This window comes from Aedes albopictus, chromosome 2, assembly GCF_035046485.1.
Source record: "Aedes albopictus strain Foshan chromosome 2, AalbF5, whole genome shotgun sequence".
NCBI classification, from domain to species: domain Eukaryota; kingdom Metazoa; phylum Arthropoda; class Insecta; order Diptera; family Culicidae; genus Aedes; species Aedes albopictus.
The window spans coordinates 182,961,781-182,984,852 of record NC_085137.1 but is presented as its reverse complement, the minus strand read 5'-3'; the positions used below and the strand labels follow the sequence as shown (position 1 = coordinate 182,984,852).

Genomic DNA, 23,072 nt, shown 5'->3' with positions numbered 1-23,072 from the left:
TGACCATCACCAGATAGTGGTCGGAGTCGATGGTGGCGCCACGATAGGTCCTGACGCCGATAATGTCGGAGAAGTGCCGTCCGTCAATCAGAACGTGGTCGATTTGAGATTCCGTCTGTTGTGGTGATCTCCAGGTGTAACGATAGGGGAGCATGAGGTAGGAACTTGTGAGGACCAGAGCTATGTTGGACGCTCTTCTTCACGCCCAGCGATGAGAGATAGTTTTTGCCTCGCATTGCCCTCAGCACCTCGGCGTACGTTCAGCAGTTAGGCAACTACCAACATCTTTGGTAGTCCGGTCCTGTTGCGGTTCAATGCCGTGAGGTCCGCGCTTGTCATCTGCGCTTCCACGGCCGGTGCTGCGATGCCTCGTGCTCCTTCTGTTGAACCTCCTGCCATCTGCTCGCTGGTGGGTATACCAGCCCCTCGTAGTGGCGATCTCGCCAGTCCTTCTCGTGCAAACAGGTACCCTCAGTCTCTCCACTCTCGATCACATTGTTGCTCTTGTTCATGGATTTGGTAGTCATTTTCTGTTGAGTCCCCCTTAGAGCCGATATCCCTCACTGTAAATGAAGTAGTAGCCAATGATCCTGGTCGTTATCTATGCAAACAGAGAAGCCACCCGAGGGTTGCCCCAGGCCCTTAAGGGGGGGGGGGGGGGGGGGGTCTGAAGGCTTAGTCTGAAGAGGTTACTCCGCTTGAGCAATTCGTATGTCCCGGTGCTCGGTCACCTCCCGGTGCCAAAGCTGGTAAGTCCACACTGGTGTGTGGATATTAGGTTGTCCCAAAATTTGCACATGGTTGAAAAGCTTGGGGGCTCACCCTGCAAATGATAGCTAAGGGTGTTAGAAACAAACTTTCGTATGACGGTAACTTTCAAAAATGACGTTTAGAGGTCGCCCCGGTGAGATTTTTGAAAAATGGCCATTTTTCGTAATAAATTTCATACAAATATTTTTTACCGTACAAAAATTGGCAATACCCACTATTTTTATATTTTTAACAGCTTGATATGGATTCAAACTTCATGGGAAAAATAATTAACGACATGTTTTGCAGGTAACTTTTTGATACTGAATTTTTGAATTTACTAAAATTTGTCATTTTTTGATATACATTGCATTTTACCCATCATAAAAAGTATCTGAACCTAATGCTAATTTAAAACAATTTCCATAAAAAGATAGTAAATTTTATGAGGAAAAACTTTGCCGAAGACAGCATGGCGTTTTTTCTATCTGTTTTAGAGTTATTCACGATTTACTATTTGGTAAAATCTGGATTTTTAGGTATTTAAAAAGAAAACCACAAAAGAACTGCCCAAAAACACATACAAAGTAAAAAATTACGCATGCTCAACAAGTTTTTGTGTTGATTGTGTTTAGGAATTATGGTAGCATCATTCATTGAATTTTTCTTTCCGTTGACAAATCCATTTTCTTTGATCTAGAAAGGCGCATACTAGCGAGAAACTTTATCATTAGGTACCATTTTGAGATGCCTCAGTAGGCCATGGCATTTATAACAGTTATGTACTGACAATGGTTTATACGAGCATAATACACATTCAAACGCACGGCAACTTTTCTATATCATTTAAAAGGTGATACACTCCGCAAAACATGTCGATTTTGTTTTTCAATGATATAGTTCAAATCGTTCAAAGACATGAATAAAACGTTCTAGTAGTCCCTATCATTTTGATCAACAGATAGGACGATAAAAATGACGTCACTTGTTTACGTCCAAAACTGTTGTTTACCAATAATAGCCTACCTTGTTTTTTTTTGTATGCCGTGTATGTGTTATGGTAATCAAATTGTTCTAACCTTGGATAACTTTACGATAACTCACTGGTTCATCTCATCCCACCCGTTTCAATTTGCCTCGGTGTATCTTATTTTCGGTGTTGATAAGATAGTTCAAATCAGCAGATGTAAAAAAAGACATGCCCTGCTTTTTAGAATGTCTTGAATTGGAACTTAGTATCTAAAAATTGGTATTCTTACGTAAGATGTTCGTAATCGCGATTTGAATTTGGCATGGATCAACGTATTCGCCTTTATTCACTTTGCCACTGTTTCCTGGGCTGTTTCACTGGTCCAGGACTCATACGTCTTCATGTAGAAAAATAATTGAGAATATCGACAGGAAAGTAAGATAAACGCGAAAATATGGCTCAACATTTTGTAGAGAATATCTTTAAAAAATCAATAGGCTGTACGAAGCTTGACAAGAGAACTAGCTTTTTAAGAAATCTTTGCTAGTTGATTTCCATATGAAGGGATTGAATAACAAAAAATAAAAATCAAATAATGATGTCTCCATAATTCCATAACACAATCAAGACCAAAACTTGTTGAGCATATGTGATTTTTTACTTTGTATGTGTTTTTGGGAAGTTCTAATGTGAGATTTTTAGAAAAAATACCTAAAAATTCAAATTTCACCAAGTAGTAAATTGTGAATAACTGTAAAACGGATAGAAAAAACGCCATGCTGTCTTCGGCAAAGTTTTTCCTCATAAAATTTCCTATCTTTTTATGGAAATTGTTTTAAATTAGCATTAGGTTCAGATACTTTTTATGATGGGTAAAATGCAAAGTATATCAAAAAATGACAAATTTTAGTAAATTCAAAAATTCAGTATCAAAAAGTTACCTGCAAAACATGTCGTTAATTATTTTTCCCAAGAAGTTTGGATCCATATCAAGCTGTAAAAAATATAAAAATAGTGGGTATTGCCAATTTTTGTACGGTAAAAAATATTTGCATGAAATTTATTACGAAAAATGGTCATTTTTCAAAAATCTCGCCGGGGCGACCTCTAAACGTCATTTTTGAAAGTTGCCGTCATACAAAAGTTTGTTTCTAACACCCTTAGCTATCATTTGCAGGGTGAGCCCCCAAGCTTTTCGACCATGTGCAATTTTGGGACAACCTAGTGGATATGGTTTGCTTAAAAAATAATTCTAGGCTCCCACCTGAGCCCCACCCTAAGGTTCGTCAAACCCCTGGACTCCTGTCTCTGCTGCCCCATGCTGTGGCCATGTGGAGCACTACATCCTCCCGTAGCTGCTGTCGTTGCATATCCACTGTTGGTCCTGGAGCAATAGGTGCAGTCGAATCACGACTCTCATTTGTGTTCGTTGCTTCCAGCCCAACAGAACTCCTTCTCGACGTATTGCTCGATCTTGTCGTCTCCTCTCGCAATTTTCCCTGCACTTCCAGCTTGATGTACTCCGCACTTCTGCAGCGATGAGACATAAATGCCCGATGCCGTTTACACAGCTTGTTCAAGTCAAAGCTGGTTCGCAAGGCTAGGGAATCTCTGGTTGAGTGTTTTTTCAGTATCCCCTCGTATGTAACTGTCGTTACTGCAGCCTACTACATAAGTGGGTTCGCGCCAGCGGCATGAAAAGAGACCTCCAGTAAGGTCCAAGGTAGCGAGCACGTCCATCAGCGGTGTATACTGATGGGTCTTACTTGGGAGGCTGGCAATACTCCTGCACCATACCTTGCGGTAGCGCTAGTCCCTCACTGGAGCAATATCTTCTGGTGTGGTCCCGGAGAGACGATTGGTTATGGTTTAGGATTAGGTAAGGAAAGCAGTGCCTTCACCTTCGCTGGCATCAAATGAGGTCCCAGTATCAGGTCCCACAGCCTGGTTCCAGCTATTTGTTAGGCGAATTCAATTTTGAAAGAGTCATTTTTGGATAATCATCATGGATTTTGTAATAAATAGAAATGGGCGGATTGCCTGATTCTGTAATCTGAGTTCGAATATTTAGTTCAACATCCTACTACGTGTTTACGCCCACTTCGCGGCCACCATAATTTCTCGGCTGCCATGCATCCGACTGGACTGGATTTTTAGATATGGTTAGGACATAACAAAAGCTAGCCTTATGAAAAAACGCATGTAGATTGATTGGAGGACCATCGAGAATTGCAGTGCGTGTAAAGTAGTCGAAGACTTGACGATACGTTAACGACAGACTTGTTAGAATCCCAACATGGCCGCCACAATGGCCGACTTTGGCACCTACTGATGATTTCGAGTGCACAAATCCTTTTGTAAACAAAACCAACGCAACTGATCTTCTTATATTAAGCTTATTACAAGTGAGCAAGGACAGAATAATAAAATTCACTGTTGTTTGAAGCTTGCTTCTTGGGATTTGTGCATCTGAGATTCTGATGTCCTCAAGATTATGGAGGCTTGATTTATATTGTTACTATCACAATGCACAGATTATTGTTATCTGAACTACAAATTTATAAAAAAACGGGAATGTTGCCATACTAAATTTCGGGAAAAAAAATCGTCAAAATTCAACATTCAATGGTCAACCCGCGATTCAAATGCTTAATTATGCGTAGTGGTGAAAGTGCTTTCTTACTCAGTGCTAACGAACAACTGAATCAACAAAAAAAAAACACACACACAATACAATCAGAACATCAACAACAACAAAAATCGGCCAACAGTAATCCAAGTCATCTTCTCTCGTTAACAGCTCGCACTTCATCTCGGTGGCGAACGGCATATTCGTCGATAACAGCCTTCCATTGAACCCTCGATACGTGAAACTAACGAGGGAACTGTACGGCGGAGAGATCGCACCGATGGCACTGTTTGGTGATCCAGTGGGATCATCGAATTTCATCAATAGCTGGGTTCAGCGAGCAACGAGGAACAAAATCCAACAAATTGTGTCTCCCGACCAAGTGAACAATGCCCCGATGGTGATGGCCAGTGCGTTATACTACAAGGCGAAGTGGCAAACCATGTTCATCGAACAGGACACCCGCCCAAGACCGTTCCATCTCAACGGACCTAACGCTGCTCCAGTTGACATCGATACTATGGCCACTAATGGGTGTTTTCCGACCTACGAAGATAAACAACTGGATGCAAAGATAGTGGGTCTACCATATCAAAAGGACAAGTCTACTATGTACATTATTTTGCCTAATGATTCCGATCCTCAAAAACTCAGAAATCTTCAAAATCGGGCTACAATTCAGTACTGGAATGATATTATTGATCAAAGGATGATAGTCAAAACTGGAACAATTTTGCTACCCAAGATGAAGCTAGAAAATTCTATTGGGCTGAAGACTGTACTGGCCGCCCTTGGACTACAAGATGCTTTCAATCCTGATCGGTGCGATCTCAATGCAATAACTAGAGATGATCCTATTCTGAACGATATGAACCGAAGGTTTGCGGCCACGCAACCACCACAGCAATCGAGGCCAGTTTACCGACCTTCCCCGACTACTCCACCGACCAACTATCCGACAACTAATCGCACTCCTCAACAAGTTCCCCAACAAAGGGTTGAAGTGCCTCTGAACGGTTCTGAGTGTGACATGACCATCAACTGCTCTTATGAAATAGATCTATGCACATGTGCACCAAATCAGCAAATAGAGCAGCAAAAGGAATGTCATCCAAAGCCTTTCATCGTTACCCCTGATTGTGCCACCGAAAGAACATTAATTTCTGTTAAGGGGGATTCTGTTCTGGGATCTCCGTTGAAGTTGCATGTATGTATCGCGGATGGATATGACTATAGCGGACAGTGCACAAGAAGCTGTTTCAAATTTAGAGATGGGTGCCTCTGCTGCCGAAATGCTGCTCAACCCACAAACCAGCATCCATCAGTAGGACCTCAGCCGACGAGTCAATCAGGATATCAACCTCCAGAAAACCAGCAACCTGCTGTCAATCAACCAACGGAAACTGTGCTAGCTCCCGGAGACATCGGAAACCGCTTCAATGCCAACAATGATCCAGTAACTACCACCGCCCCCGTCCATGGTCGTTGCCAAACGTTCAGAGAATGTAACTTGTGGGGAAAATGCCGCTATACTACATACTGTGCCTTGATAAACACTCCGAGGAGAGCAAGACGGCAGGCGACGAACCCTCAATCCAACAAACTCTTCGTCGGAGACGTTCTACACAAGGTTAGCCTCGTTATCAACGAGGAGGGCACGGAAGGCGGAGCAGTGACAGCCGTTGTCGTCGATCGGATCTCCTCATCGTTCAACCTGCGCGTGAATGGGCCATTCTTGATCTACCTGCGCAGTGAAGTTACAAAATTGCCCTTGTTCTACGGAGCGGTGTTTGATCCTAGGCCTTGACGAGATGAAGCGATATACGTAATGTTTTATTTCAAGAGATTCTCCAATAAAAGTACAACGAATATTCTTTTAAAACCGTTGGTGATTTATGGCCTATGTTATCGATAAGAAAATTCTAAGAAAATGATGACCGGTTACTTCACTGCTGTCTAAGTAAGTTTACTTTTGAGCGAATTTAGCTTATAGATAGTATCAATATCAATAGAAGAGAAAAAAAACTAATTTCCTTGAAACTGTTCAAACCAGGTAAGGAATTAAAAATTACAAAGTTATGTAAATACTTAGCAGCAATTTCTAGAACGTCCTTCCCTTCTAGTATTTTTTTCCTTCTAAACCATAGGGGAATAATCTGCTGAACAGACACCCTAACAAACAAAAGTACAACAAAAGTAAAAGCCAGGACTACTCTCTCCTCGTACCCAGTAAACCATTCCTATGGTCGCCAAACTCTACGTCTCTCCGGAACCACCAAGAAGGTATTGCTTCAGAGAGGGGCTAGTGCACATCGCACCCTCAAGGTTAGCTGCGTAGCCTAGCAGAAACGAACATCGATGACTCGATCTGGAGAGTCCATCACGGTAACATGCTGGCGCTTAGCTAGTTTCCCGAGTGGTCCTCGCCACTCCCTTTGCCCTCGGAAGGCGGGCAGGGTCAACCCCGCCCGCGCCCAACTGCTTTGCAGACATCAAGAACTTATGCCCACGTGCAACCCGATCTGACCTGCTGAAGGCAAGTGTATCACTACCCTTCAGGCCCTATCAGCTGCACCAGAAGGTTGCTGACAGCAGGGTCTCCACCTGCCCCGATCCTTGCCGGGGACCCCTTTCCAACCGCGGGCTCGGATCCAACCCAGTAAACCGATGCCACGACAGCACCGCTACCGGGACTTCCACCGGTATGACCTACGAAGCCAACTTCGAACCCCTGGACCACCTCTTGTGCTGCATCTGGACTAGCCATTCTCCGAGTCCACGCGCCACCTCCTCTGTAGCTCCCAGACGATATGGGTGATAGCCGTTGAAATGGCGTTCCAGCCAAACTCATCCCTACACATCCTCTGGACCAACTTGTCCGGGTTTGTGTCCACCCCGCATGTGGCAAGCATGCGGTCACGCATTGTGCGAAAACGCGGGCACACGAACAAAAAGTGTTCCGCCGTTTCCTCTAAACCATTGCACACTGGGCATTCGGGAGAATCCGCATGCCCGAAACGGTGTAGATACTGTCGGAAGCAACCATGACCTGTAAGGACCTGTGTCAGGTGGAATGTAACTTCCCCATGGCGCCTATTAATCCAACTATCTACCCTCGGTATCAACCTATGGGTCCACCTTCCTTTGGTGGAACTGTCCCACGCGCGCTGCCATTTGACCATAGAGGCCATCCTGGCAGTCCTGCGTATGCCTCTTGTGACGCGCATTTCGAAGCACTCCATGTCCTCACTGATAAGAATGCTGATAGGCACCATACCAGTAATGACGCAGACGTGTGACACGGTACGGTATGCGCTCGCAACCGTCAGGCACAAAAACCTGTAAGTACTTTCCAGCTTCCGTCGGTAGCATTTAGTACTTAGCGCGGTGCCCCACGCCGGGCCGCCATACCTAAGTACCCGAGCAGGAGAAAATTACTGAAGAATACCAAACTCAGGTATGGAAATCCGAATACCTACAACCTGAATGAGGTATTAAGAAGCCCTGCATAAGAGGTAAAATACCTAAAATAATAACTGGTGTATATTCTATGCATAACTCGTGAATAATGGCATGAGGTATGGCAATACCTAAATAATAATCGGCGATTTTTCCATACAAATAAAGATTTTTCCATATTTGAACAATACCTCAAGCAGTCCTCAACACCTAACCAATAACTCGTTGAGGTATTTTATCAATACCTACAAAATACCAAATTAAGTTATTTTCAATACCTGGGTAACCGACCAATACCTTGGCTTGGTATGATACCTGACTTTGGTATGTTGCAGTTATGTGTCAGTTATTCATTTCTGCTCGGGTATGGACGTAGCAACACTAGCCAGAAGCTTGCGCTTACTGGCGTACACCGCAGAGCTATTGGACATCATCCGGGACAGTGCCGCAATAGCTGTGGAGGCTCTTTTACAGGCATAATCGACGTGGCTACCGAAGGTAAGCTTATCGTCGATCATCACGCCCAAGTGCTTGACAGAGCGCTTCGACAGGATAGTGCACTCTTCTACACTGATCTTCGTCTGCTGCTCCGACTTCAGGTTGTTAACAACCGTCACCTCTGTCTTGTGGTGAGCCAGATCCAGTTTCCTGGACCGCATCCACGCCTCCACAACCTTGATCGAGTGGTTGGTAAGTCAGCTTTACCTCCTCGATCGTTCACCGTAGACTTCGAGCGTAATGTCGTCGGCAAATCCGACAATCACCACTCCCACTGGATACTCTAACCTCAACACCTCGTCGTACATGACATTCCATAACACCGGACCCAGGATGGAACCTTGCGGGACTCCTGAGGTTATGTGAAAACACTTCCGACCCACCTCCGTGTCGTAGACTAGTACACGATTCTGAAAGTAACTTCCGAGAATCTTGTACAAGTACTCCGGTATCCCCAGACGCAAGAGCGCATCGGCAATAGCAGACCAGCTGGCGCTATTAAACGTATTCCTAACATCCAGAGTCAGTACCGCGCAAAAGCGAATTCCCCTCCTCTTAGGCTCGAGTGCTTTCTCGGCGGTTTTTGTAACCGACAAGATAGAGTCTACGGTGGACCTCCCCTTCCGGAAGCCGTACTGGTTACTCGAAAGACCATTTTTGCCCTCGGTGAACCGCAACATTCTATTGAGGATGATCTTTTCGAGCACCTTCCCCGCCGTGTCAATCAAGCATATTGGTCTATATGCCGACGGGTCTCCGGGTGGTTTCCCCGCCTTTGGCAATAGTACCAGGCTCTGCCTCCTCCAAGCTTCTGGGAAAACTCCCTCGTCCAGGCATTTCTGCATAGCAGACCTGGACATCTCGGGAGCCTCTGCAATGGCTACTTTTAAGGCCAGGTTCGGAACTCCGTCCGGACCTGGGGCCTTACCTACGCTAAGGGACTTAGCTATCCCCACAAGTTCCACATCGGTGACCCTCTCCTCATCGCCAGCCCCAGTCCCCGGCTGTCCCGGGTAGAGCTTAATGGCAAAAGAATGACAAATTTTACCATTAAAACGGAATGTTTGAATGGCAAAATGTGTTATTTGTTTGTTTGAAATAAGAGTTAAAATAACAAAAATAATAACAAAATTTTGGTAGCAGAAAAACTTAAAAATAACTTATTTTGCCATTGTAATAACAAAGTAATGGTAAAGCATGCGGATTAAATTGAAGAACAAAATAAGTTATTATTGAGATATTGATAACAAAATAAGACCCAAATTAACTGTTATCGGTGAATAACAAAATATGACATTCTTGAGTTATTGATAACAGAATAAGAACAAATTTAGCTGTTTATGTGGCGATCAAAATAATGGTAGGTAGGTTGAAATTAGTCTATGGTTTAGTTGTTCAAATTCAATTTTAAAATAATGGTAGATTCAGTTATTATTTCAAAGTAGCAGAAGAAAGGTAAAATGAGCTACCTTTTTTTTTCTTCAATAAAATTTAAGTTCATCAATCAATGTAAAAACAGTTTTATTTAATGGAAACTAAAAACTCAAAACGAAAAAATCCGGATTTGTCTACTTTTGCGAGATACGTCGAATTGAAAAGCTATGCTTGAAATATACAATATAATAGTTGATGGTATATTAAGAATAAAATATTTTATGGTGCCTAATGTTTATAAATAATTTCTCACAATATCAAAATAATGGAAAATTTAGCTAGGAATGTAAATTATGTTATTGTTTTGATATTTTATACAATTCATTATAAAAGGTGCTAAATTGCAAGTTTTACCATGATAGTAATTTTTGTTATTGATGTGTTATTTAGCATTATTCATGAATAAAATATCAATGACAAGATTTGCTATGATTGTATATTTTGCTATTGATTTGTTATTTTAAGTTTTTCATAATAACAGAAGAATGGCAAAACGAGATATGATGTCAAAACCAGTTATTATTTTATCCTTTGTTTGCCATTAGCCTCTACCCGGGGTCCTACGAAAGGAGGCCAAGGTTTAGGATCATGACGCGGAAAAAGTCCTCCAATGATCCCCTCCAACATCTCTGGAGATTGCTCTGTAGGAGCCATCACACCTCTCGCCTTGGCCATAACGATCCTGTAGGCGTTACCCCACGGGTTCGTATTGGCACTCTGACAGAGACCCTCAAAGCAGGCCTTTTGCTTGCTCTTATCTCGGTCTTAAGCGCGGCTTTTGCAGCGGCGAACACCGCCCGCCGTTCGTTTCGCTCTTCCTCTGATCGTGCTCGCTACATCCGCCGCCTAGCCCGTAGACAGGCGTGGCGCAGGTCCGCAATCGCGTCGTCGGTCCACCAGTAAGCCGGTGGCCTCCCATTTCTAGGGTGAACTCGCCTAGGCATGGTCGCATCACACGCACGTGAGAGCACCGCTACCAGCTCGTCGCCGTCTAAACCGATTAAGTTTCGCTCACGGCGGATCGCTTTCCTAAATACCTCTTCGTCGAAGTATGATGTCTTCCACCTACGAGGGCTTGGCCTTGGCCTAGCCGCCTCTTCTTCTATCCGCTGTCTACTGTTGTTGTAGTCGATACTGTAGCGAACCGCCAGGTGGTCGCTGTGAGTGTAGCCATCATCTACTCTCCAGTTCGGACTACTTGTTAGGCCAGGACTACAAAAGGTCACGTCAATAATTGACTCCGCTCCATTTCGACTATAAGTACTCTTGGTACCGACGTTAGCCAAGTCGACATCTAAGATGGCCAGTGTTTCTAGCAGGATCTGACCCCGCTGGTTCGTGAAACGGCTTCCCCATTCCACAGCCCAGGCATTAAAGTCACCCGCTATTACTACCGGCCTTCGCCCTGTTAGCACGGTCGTTAAGCGGTTAAGCGCATAACAGCTACAGAAGAAGACCCCGTTTACTTTGGCAACCACGAAGCCCTCGTAGGTAGTAGACACCAACTCCTGCACGGGGTATTTACCCGTCGTCCATATTGCCGCCATTTTCCTGGTCCCATCCGAGGCCCAGTTGTCGTTGCCGGCGGGTACTCGGTATGGGTCCGAAATGATGGCGATATCCGTCTCCCACTCAGAAACCGCCCGACAAAGCAGTTGCTGAGCCGCATCACAGTGGTTCAGGTTCAGCTGCATTACCTGCACTGTGATTTGTTGTTCACTGCGGCTTTCTTAAAGGCCGGGCACCCTGGACCACCCATCAGATGTCTGTTTTTCGAGATTTTCCCGGTACAGATCATGCAGATGGGCGGACTCGTGCAGCTTTGGGCCTTATGACCTTCAGCGCCGCATCGCCTACACAGTTTGCGCCTGTCGGGGCCTTTGCAGTCCCACGACTTGTGTCCTGGTTCCAGACACCTGAAGCAAACCTCAGGTGGCTCGTGGAATGTCAGGTGACATACACATCAGCCCACCTTTATACTCCCTACTTTAACGGACTTTTTAACATCCGCCACAGGTAGCTGAACCAAAGCTATCTGTGTCCCTGCTGGCCCTCTCCGTAGCTTAACGGCTGCGGCGGCCACCTGCACATCGCACTGTTGCCGCAGTACCGTGACGAGCTCTTCCACTTCGGTGATCTCGTCAATGTCTTTGACCTTCAGAGTCGCATCATGTGTCAGAGCCCTCACCTGCACACCTTCACCAAGGACCTCTTCTGCCAGCCTTTTGTAGGCGGCGCCCTTGTGTTCCTTCTGGCGCTTCAGCTCCAGGATCATCTCGCCCGTACGAGTACGTCTAATACTGCGTACGTCGGCTCCAAGACCCTCAAGCTTGGCGTCGCTTCGCATCGTCTTCAAGACGTCCGAGTACTTGGACTGTTCCGTCTTGATGACGATAGCGTCGCCTTTCTCGCGCCTGGCACCTGCCCTCCTACGCCTTGGCTTGGCGTCCTGCACTTCTACCTGCGGATTCACCTTCTTCTTCCTCTTCCGCTCTACCTTTGTCCAAGGAGGGTCCTCTCCTTGGATCGCCCTGCTCTGTGGCTGCTGAGGGCCCACCATTGGTCGCAACCCCTTGTTCCCATCATACCGGGACGGGCCAGTCTTTTCAGGCCCACCCTTCCCAGCTTTCCGGGAACCCTGGCTGGGGTCCGACTTTCCGGCGTTACCACCGGCTTTCGGGGTTATTATACGCCTGGCCTTGCGGGCGCCGCCAGACAGCTCCTCACCTGACGGCTGCCTCGCCCGCTTCTGCGAATGCTTGTCACGTTTGTCACGAGCATTCGCTTCCACACTCCTCGGACTACCTGCGAAGGAGAAGGCCTCCGTTTGTGTAAACTTCGACACATTCTCCTTTGCGGGTTCCGCCGCTGCAGCAGCCAGCAACGCGACCGCGTGCTCCTGCTTGGCCTCATCGACAGACACTCTAAGTCTAAGCAAGGCCGTTTTCAGGTCCTTGCTTATATTCGACTTAGTTGTCGCAAAGTCGATGATTTTGCCAAGCTGGTGCTCAGCAAGCTCTAATGCGGGCCGTCCTTTTCCTACTTCTTGGCTGATGGCCCTCAGCAGCCACGCTCCGTCCATGACCTCCACCGGCTGGCTTGCCGTGGAGTGGACAGGAGCTCCCACGCTCAAATAGTCACTATTATATTTGCAATGACCTTCTTTTCCCAAAATAGATAAGAAATGATACGTCAAACTGTATATTGAGCTCACTTAATTGTAAATTACTTGGTGCGGAACCCGGAAAAGCAGGTTCGTGGCCATTGGGGTCACTTCCCGTCATCTGCCGGCCACGAGACCATCATCAATCGATTGAGCTTGATTTTTCCTTTTGTGATACATACTTTTTATTGCCTCGAAACAGAGGCAAAAATAAGTTCCGCTTTTTAGCTCGATTTTGCCCACTGTGGCGATGGCTGGCAATTGACCCGGGATGAACCTGCCTACGGCAGAAAATCCTCGAATAAAGAGATAAAAAAAGATGGCTGCAATCACCCTGGATGAAGATCTTTCAGTTGCACCACCATGGGACTGAAGTAAGTAAGTAGTTTTCACTGTAACATTCAATGTTGCCCATAACTGCAGAATGAAGAAGTTCTCAAACTCACCGATGACGTGATTAAGTGCTTCAAATTGCTCCTTCTTCATCTGGGAGATTGCGAACGGGGCATCTACTTATATGGTACTTCACCAGGAGCTTCTTGTTTTGGTAACGTGACTGCAATGAATGCCACGCTATGGAGTAGTTATCCGCAGTGAGGCCAATCGAAGCAATTATCTGCAGCGCTTCTCCTGCCAATGAAATTCGGAGATATGTGAACCGATCGATATCAGTCAGATGTGGATTGTCAACCATTTTTAAAGTTTTAAAAATGACCCATTCCATGAGTGACCCTCGGAACGTTAGAATCTTCAATTCTGGCAGCTTCACACACATAGGAGCCGTCGTCGGTGGGTTGGTCGGTGAGGAATCAGTTGACTGCTTAGACCGGGGCCGAGCATAAAAGCTTCAGTCGGAAGTATTGCTAGATAAACGCCTCCAGGAATGTGGAACTTTGATCGCTACGTTGCATCACCCTGGCCATCATGGTCTGCTCGTGAACTGATGCTAGAAAAATCTTTCATCTCCTCATCGTCGGTGTTGCATTTTTCGAAGAGTAACCGAGAGTAACCGCAACGCCCATCAGTTAGGCTGATGTCAGTTGCAGAGTGGGGTTTAAACAGATATTTATGGCACAAATTCTACAATATTTTACAACGCTCTTTATTTGCCCGACGTTTCGACACGGGGTTTGTGACTTCCTCATGGGGTAAATATCTGTGTCGTTTTTTGTACTATGTTTCGTCTAACTGTCACTATCATCGGAAAAAGCTGTTTTTGGTATATAATTTCGAAATTTCTGATATTTTCCCGCACAACTTGTACTGTCACTGGCGCAATCTTTCTTTCTTCAATCTTATTATGTGATTTTGTTTTTTGGTAATCCGTAGATCTTATTAGGCCTCTTATAAAACTCATCCTTCAAGTCATAGGGGTTATCCATCGTTGGCACATAATCAGACCATTAATCAGACCATCTACCCTCTGGTGGACGAAACACAAAATGTGTATTATTAATAGTTGTGTAGAATTGAGCCTTTCGGTTGTTACGTCGTTGTTTCGCAATTCAACTGGATGTTCTGTTTTATACTGTAAATATTTCTTATTGTATATACTTGCAAGTGAACTTTGGTGATGGTGCATTGGTGAATGTGGCACGTGCAATAATAACTCAACTATACCGAATCGTATGAATACCCACCCATTAGCAGTTAAACACAATAATGTTTATCTCTATCTTACTTTTAGCCAAACGTCACCGTTCGATCGCTATTCTCATGAAATTCAGCTAGCAAACGGGTTATTCCTGGACACCAGCTTCGAGCTAAACCCAACATATGAGAAGTTTGCCGAAGGCGTATATCAAGCCGAAGTCGAGAGGTTGGCCTTTTCTCAGAGTGCGGATGAAGCCACCAATCACATAAACTCGTGGGTCAACCGAAACACTCATGGAAAAATTCCTGAGATATTTTCTAACGCTGTGGGGTCCAACACGGTAATGGTGATTGCCAGTGCACTGTACTTCAAAGCTTTGTGGGAACAGATGTTCATCGAAGGAGCGACTAGACCCCGAGATTTCTATCCCGATGGGCGGAACAACACTGCGATCAAGGTGGAAATGATGGCTCATGGTGGTTGTTTCCCATACTACGAGTCGCCAGAACTAGACGCCAGAATTTTGGGAATCCCGTACAAAAACAATCAATCCACAATGTATGTGATTAAGCCGAACAACTCGAACCGCAAGGTTCTTCTAGATCTGATCGCAAACCTGAAAGCAGATGTCCTCGATGACATGATTGGCAAGATGAAGCAGGTCACCGCTGTTGTGCTCTTCCCCAAAATGCACGTATCCAGCACGTTGAATCTGAAGAAAACTTTAAGGCTTCTAAACGTTCGCTCAATATTCAGCACCGCAAAGAGTAATTTGTCAGCGATATCTGGTGATGGATATTCATCACGACCAACACCTGTCGATGAAGCTGCCGCGAAGCGACCGCCATCTAGCAGTATGGCAATGAGACCAGCTGTTAATTTACCCGTCTATGTCAACAAGGTACCTTCGCAACCCAATGATTTCAGAGATCGACTTGTAGTTTCACGGTATCAAAACGAAACCTCCAATGAAATAACGGAAACCACCCAATCTCCTATTACCAATATGCCAACCACGCTTGACACAACCCTCGAAACAGACCCGGAAGAAAATCCCACAATTGTGTTCACCAGCTCCACGGAACAACCATCAGCCAGAAAACAGAAACGCGATGTCACCTACAAAGTGCCCTCCGAGGTCAAAAACAAGTCCGATCCTCTGAACAGCAAGGACTTTTTCTCCAAGAAACGGATCGTGAAAACCACCCCGGGCAAAAAGTCCCACCGAACGCGGCGCCAAGTCCAGAATCTGTACGTCAGCGATGCGATCCACAAGGTCGATCTGGAAATCAATGAACGTGGCACCGAGGGAGGCGCGGCGACGGCCATCTCGCTGAACCGATCCGGCACAAGTGCCGTCATGCGGGCGGACGAACCGTTCCTGATCGTGATCCGAAACGACAAGACCAAACTGCCGCTGTTCTTTGGGGCCGTGTATGACCCGAGCCCATGAGGATGACTTCTTTAAGCATTTGGCATTTGTGTTCTACGCCGTGAACTACGCACAATAACAGGATTGTGTTGTGCATAATATGCATAAGATAAGCGACAAACTTACCTAGCATTTAAGATAGCTTGCTATTAAATTATCGTGACAACTTTAATGTTACTTTCTGACCGCGACATGTACTAATAGTGGTGTAACATAAATTATTCTGAAAAACAAAATGTTTATGGTATTCTAATCCGAAAGTCAACAATAAATGGGTAATTTTCGCTGAAACAAGGCCACCATTTTACATAATATCTGGGATATGAAATTGTTCAAAACTCTATACTTTCATGAAAAGAAAGTGTAGATCTTTCATTTGAAGTTGAAAAATTTGTTGACAGCAATCTTGGATTTGGCCGACATTTTAAATTGTGGGTATATTTAAATCGCGGTTTTCACTATGTTCGAAACCACCGATTTAAAATTTGAACTCGTCATTAGAAAGCTGAAAGTCTAAGCTTTTCAATGCAATTACAACAAATGTGAACATTGATCATAACGATGAGATATCGCTTAAAAAATGAGGCGACGATGATGGTGCCATTCCTCTACACGCTAGACCTGCTAATCGCTCATTCGATTGCAATGTTGAACAGCAAATTTGAAAGAGCATCACCCTGCTTCAATAGCGCCAACTTGTGACACAGTTGGGGGGCAAAGCTCTCCAAAGTTGGACAATATTCAACTTTGTTGAGTGCAATGCACTATTTTTCGCGTGAATAAGCCTAAATAAGATAAACTGCGTCGATATTTTCCGAATTTCATTGATTTTGAGAGCCCTTGACATAATACTGCTTTAGCAAAGGTACATGATGACGTAGCCCAGGCAATTGACAAGAGATTCATAGCTATACTGCTGTTGATCGGCTTTGCCAAAGCATTTGATAGAGTATCACATGCTAAATTGGTAAGGAAATTAGTAAATAAATTCAGTTTTTCCCAGTTAGCGGCTAGTTTGATCAAATCTTATCTGAGCAATAGACATCATGCTGTTTTCTACCACGATGTTGTATCGTCGTTGAGTCAAATTAAATATGGGGTTCCCCAGGGCTCTGTATTAGGACCTCTTTTATTCTCTTTATTTATTAATGATCTTCCTAATTCACTATGCTTTTGTTCAGTCCATATGTTTACTGACGATGTACAAATCTATTTTTGTAATTCTGGTGAGTTCAACATGACCGATATTGCCAGGAAAATAAATTATGATTTGAATTGCATCCTACAGTGGTCGAAGAGTAATTTGTTGACCGTTAGCTCATCCAAAACTAAAGCCATGTTGATATCGAAGCTCAGAAATCCTCCTCAAACACCAGTACGTTTTTTTGATGGTCAAAGAGTTAAATTTTTTGAAAAATTTGATAATTTGGGGGTTATTTTTACATCCAATTTGTCATGGGATACTTTTATCAATGTTCAATGTGGGAAAATATACGGTTCATTAACCCATATCCGCCCAGCGTCCTATTTATAGGACAGATGCCCCGAACGCCCAGCGTCCTATAAATAGGACAGTCCTTTTGATGTGAATATCTCCAGAATTATGCAAAATTTTAGAATGCTTTCTTCAGAGAAGATGCTCTACATACAAAAGTCAATATATGTATGATTGTATGTTTATATGTTTGTATGTTTGTCTATTTGTATGTTGATATGTATGTACGTATGTATATATGTATCAATGTCCGGCATAACTCTGGAATGCGTCAAGAAATTACAATCAAATTTGGCATACACATTCCTTAGGATGTGGATGTGGTAGTAGGGTTATTGGAATTCAAGATGGCGGCTTAGGTTCCAAGATGGTGGTCAAAACTCCAGAATATAGCATAGCATAGCATAGCACGAATACTTGCACAAATCATGGATGGAGTTGCAAAGATGAGTATATCCATTGCTATTGCAGATTTCGCTACTATCTACAATAACATAGAACCACTCATTTTCACACACCTGGCCAAGTCCTTGCAAGCATTTTTATAAATCTTATCATCAACTTAGAAAGCGTCCAGAACTGAAACGGCTTCCAATAGATGATAGGATGGTGAAAATAGCGAACAGTTAAAAGATGTATGAGCATTTTAACAATATAATAGACAGATAAGTAATCGGAAAGGTCTCACCAATATCCGTCTTGTCGGACGATCGCACCCACGCCTTGCTATCTTTCCATTCCTACGCCAATTGTCTAGATGTAGATCAGTCAATTGCAGACAAATCTTGAGGAGTCCATTTGGGCTGCGATGCCGCTTCCTCGATGGCCTTGTTTTGTTCGTTTCCCACCAAATCGCCACAATTCACCGTTTCGTCTGATTGTTTGCTCAGAACTCCGATAATTTCCATTACTGCTTGCAGCTTCGTCTTCCAGTCCGCGATCTTCACCAGCTCGTTGGCCGATGCGTTGTGACTTAACAGTCTGGCTATAGATCCACTCAGGTTTTAAATGTCCTTCGCAATGCTTTCACGAACAAATAACCCGCGACAAGATTTTTGAAATTGACCACGAAAAACGCGAGAAACACGCAATGCAAAATTTGTTGAATGGCCGACTATCGGCCAAATTGGTTTAAAAATGATGACAGCAGCACGACGTAAACACAGCTCGCAAGTTTCCCCCTCCCCCCCCAGCGTTATGCTTTTCAGACTTTTGTACGTAATTCTAAATTGCATTTGGTAGACCGAATAAAATTGAATTTTTGGGTGGTTGTAACATTGATAGTGCCCAGACTAGCACCATTAAACCACATATTGTTCACGAATAAAAAATCATGGAGTAGTGCATACATAAGTGGAGAGGCCGTGTAGAGTATACCTGATTGAAATTTTATATCAAAACATGGAATGATGATGAACCTGGGCGAGTTAGTGGAATACCTGTAAGTACGAGACACTGAAGACGACCTTTTAGTTGAGGTCGAAATACGTATCTGTCAAAGGATACAAATTAAAAAGAACAGTATTTAACACGATTTTCTTTTTAAAAATGCAACATTTCTGAAAAGTTTACGTATGGTGAGTACGTAAAGAGAGTTTGTGGGGTACTAAAGGAAAAACTCAATTACTTTATTAGAAATCATTATCTGTGAAAAATCTAACTTCTACAGTATTTTAACGTTTGGTTATGCTACACATAGTGAGCACTCTTAATTTGATTTGTTACAAAATAAAAATGAGAAATGTTGAACACTGCAGTCCAAACTGCATGAAATTACAAGGACCATACATTGCATACTTTTAGGAGTTTATCAGGTTATAGTTCTCCCCCAATTTAAAAGTTCTTTTTCTATTCTTTTTGAGTGGTTATAATCTCTCTCACTTGTTTTGAGCTGTATTGTATCTATCTACGGATCAGAATATAACGATAGCGTAGAAGTTGTCCTGAAATAGAGGTCGAGAAAATTATCAGATATTGAAGACCTACAATGAAGATTTTTTTTTGAAACTACACCATAGACTTCCATTTTTTTCGTCAAATCATGTTTATTTTATTGGAACTTGACCTTTGATAACAAATTTATTTGACGATTTGAATTGTGAGACACCTTGTGCGTTAACGGGTTAATGAACCGCTGTAAGTGGCCAACTCTGAGTTCAACAGGTTTCAAAAAACGCCAAAAAAACGCAAAAGAGAACAAAGCTGCCGAAAATTCATAAGTTCCCCTTTCAAGACAAACAAAGTCGAAAAACATAACCAAAACGCAAGCTAATAAAAATGTAAAATACGATCCTAAAATTAGATATTTCGAACAGATCACCTCAATGTCTCTACTGGTGTCAGAAACTAACTGTACATGTAAATTTATCTGTTTTTCTATGACCCTAACTTAATGTTGGTGAGGTATTTTATTTAGAGTTTGTAACATCGTTTTCAAAATTCTGCAGTTTTTAAGTGTCCGAAATTTAACGTGAACAGGCTCTAACATGTTTGCTACATAATTGATTGCTTAATAAATTTAAGGAATGTTTAACTGCTTAAATGAATAACTAATCAATTATTTTCAATGCTTTTCCATGTATTCCGAGACCTTGGAGGTGTAACATAAAATACAACTTAAATTTTTATTCTTTTTCATTTTCAGAAAACCGGTTGAAATCGACGTGGGCAATGGAATTTTTGCAGTCACTGGTAGAGAGTTCGATCACAAGTACCAATACATCGCCGAAAAAATCTATGGTATTGAAACCCAATACCTGGACTTTGAAAATCGAACGCAAAACGCCATTCGCACCATTAACGATTGGGTTAAACGGCAAACTCGCGGAAAGATTGCAGAAATCGTGTCGCAACTGAGCCCCGACACCATGCTTGTCATTGCCAACACCTTGTATCTGAAGGCGGAATGGGCGGAGCCCTTCCTGAGAGATGGAACCAAGCCGAGACCATTTTTCCCGGATGGGCCCAACAGACCGTCGATCAACGTTCCGATGATGGTTCATGGTGGATGTTTCCCGTACTATTACTGGAAGGAAATGCAAACCAAAGTGCTCGGTATTCCCTACAAACAGGACAGCACAATGTATGTCTTCTTACCAGATGATTCTAACAGAGCAAAAGTCAGGGGATTACAAAATAAAATCAATTCGGGAGAGTTGAACAAGATCATTAAAAACATGGAAGTTAAAACAGCATCAATACAATTCCCAAAAATGCACATTCAGAATTCATTCAACTTGAAACAAGTACTGGAACAGCTCGGAGGATCCTCCATCTTTGACCGAGAGAAGAGTGATTTGTACCGTGTGCTGACTAACTTGACCCGATCCGGAGATGACCTAGACGTTGACGATGCGTTGGACTTTTTGGAGGATACCCGGGCAAATGCTGAATTGGAACTGAAAAACGTATTTGGCTGCTATATCACAGAGAAGGACGTTGAGAACGCTCAACAATGCCTAAGCAGCGCGGAATGCCGCTACGGAGGAGGAGTTTGTGTGTGCTGTGTTCAAACTACGAAAGGTCGCAAACGGCGTCAAACTCAACAGGGTGTCGACAAAAAATCCCCGCTCTACGTGAACGAAGTTATGCATAAGGTGGATGTGGTCGTCAACGAAAAAGGAACTGAAGGTGGCGCTGTTACTGCTACGCTGCTGGACAGAATTACTCCCTTGGTTAACTTCAAAGCTAATGCACCATTCCTGATGCTGATCCGCGAGGAGGCGACTCAACTTCCGCTGTTCTATGGCAGTGTTTACGATCCGACAGCGTAGATCGGTGTTATGAAATTCAAAACTAATAATTTCTTTCACTGTTTCAACTGGGAAGAATCAAAACTAGAATAGCTGCTCAATAATATTATAGAAAATGCAAGAATTTCTGGAATATAGTAACTCAGTAACAATTGAAAAATGTAAAATGTTGTAGTTTTTTGAATAAATTTCTTTCCTTAACATGTTTTTTGCATTGTTTAACCTTTTATTATTATTTGTTTAGTATGTATGTGTAACTACTTTTTTGGTATGTTTATATACTTTGTACGATTAAAAAAATTGCAGTATGAGACTCAAAGGTCGATGCTTCAACTTACGCACACATCCCACACTCAAGGCAAAGGCGCATTCTACGCTCAGCAGCGGTGACGAACACAGCTGCCGAAATCACGAGCGTTTCAGGGAGGTTCCAGGAGAGTTCCAGGGGGTTTCAGGAGTGCTTCAGGTAGTCTCAGGGGCGTTACAGGGGGTATTTTTTCTGCCACTTTGGGACATAAACCTCTATTGTCTAATTGTCTATTGATTGTTGTATATCCCGTATCCTTTATATAGTGCATGTCATATTACTTTATCACTATTGAAAAGTTATAAAGTGTTCAGCTTTGTTACAGTTGTCATTTTCAACTTAATCGCAAGGAGAATCCTTCCTTTAATAGGGAGTGTGTTTTAGGAGGCAAAGTCGAAATGCCGCTTTTTTCATTCGGATCGACCGTGTCGTCGTCGTCGTCAATTTGAATGTGCACATCGTCGTACCCGTGTGTAGTTGTAGCGGTTCAATGTGATTTCGGAGAAGAGGCCAGTTAGTGGAAGATGCTGCAGCACATACGCACCGGACACTTCGAAGGATGTTTATTGGTGAGCTCGTTCCATTTTATCATAATAAATAATGCTGAAGGATGTATAAAATTCTGCTCTGGTTTTTATGTATTTGTCTAACAAATATTGAAAAGTTCGTCACGTAATGTTTCGGCACTAGTTCCCAATGCACATTTAGTTGATAATATTTTTTTTGCATGTACACAAAAATTTTAATGGTTCGTCATCTTCAGGGTCGACATTTGTAATATTTTAGTCAAAATGAATAAATGTTTTGACTCAAATAAATGTTGCATGAATCACATCACTTGCCAAAGTGAATCCAAACCATGTGACTCTCTCCCTCCCCACTAACAAAAACTCCTTCCCGTGACAGTTGTGGAGAAGATGAGGTGATCTCGGTCTCTAGTAGCAACATACGTCACAATAACATTTCTTCCCTTCCTCGATAACCGGAAGGACGTGGCTGGCGCCGTTATTGACTAATAAAGTTTGGAATTCTCGAACTGTGCACATTGAAAGCGGTAGCTACTCCCAAGCTCCGTTTGTTGGTTCCTTCCCTGATAAAAAATATCATAAAAATACGAAGAATTTTATTGTTACAATACCATTTTTTCGAAAAATATTCACCATTAAACGTATTGTAATTTACACGGCACACTCACCATCACCCCTATTGTTCTATACCATTCGGCGAGTAATAAATGGCACTTTTACAATAAAAAATGGTGGTCGTTATGTATCTTAACCATGAAATTTTGAGAAAATTTTCATACACCTTTTCGCGAAAAACAATAGTATGTATTGTGTTTTTATGAGACATATTTAGGGCAATTTTCAAAAGAAAAAAAAATATATCCTAATGTTTTTTCATTGTTCTTACAATACAAATACTATTACTTGAATGGCGTCAAATAAATCGCTGATATAATAAAAATACAATAATATTTGTTGTTATTTGTAAGCACATTTAGCTTTTGAAAATCCATAGAATTTATATTACCTGCAAAAATTTATATCCAGCATTTACGAGCACTAACGGCCGCAAGAATGATATGC

General features: G+C 43.0%; 1 protein-coding gene across 1 annotated transcript in view; it reads left to right on the top strand.

Moving 5' to 3' along the window:
* LOC109409278 (uncharacterized) overlaps positions 1-21,377 on the top strand; it is a 59,981-nt gene extending 38,604 nt beyond the window's left edge. Inside the window, exons 4-6 of the mRNA XM_062847882.1 lie at positions 4,521-6,149; positions 14,591-15,946; positions 20,069-21,377. Of these exons, the coding sequence (XP_062703866.1) occupies positions 4,521-6,149; positions 14,591-15,946; positions 20,069-21,197 (4,114 nt within the window). The 3' untranslated portion in view covers positions 21,198-21,377. The remainder of the gene's footprint in view (positions 1-4,520; positions 6,150-14,590; positions 15,947-20,068) is intronic.
* The last annotated feature ends 1,695 nt before the right edge of the window (positions 21,378-23,072 follow it).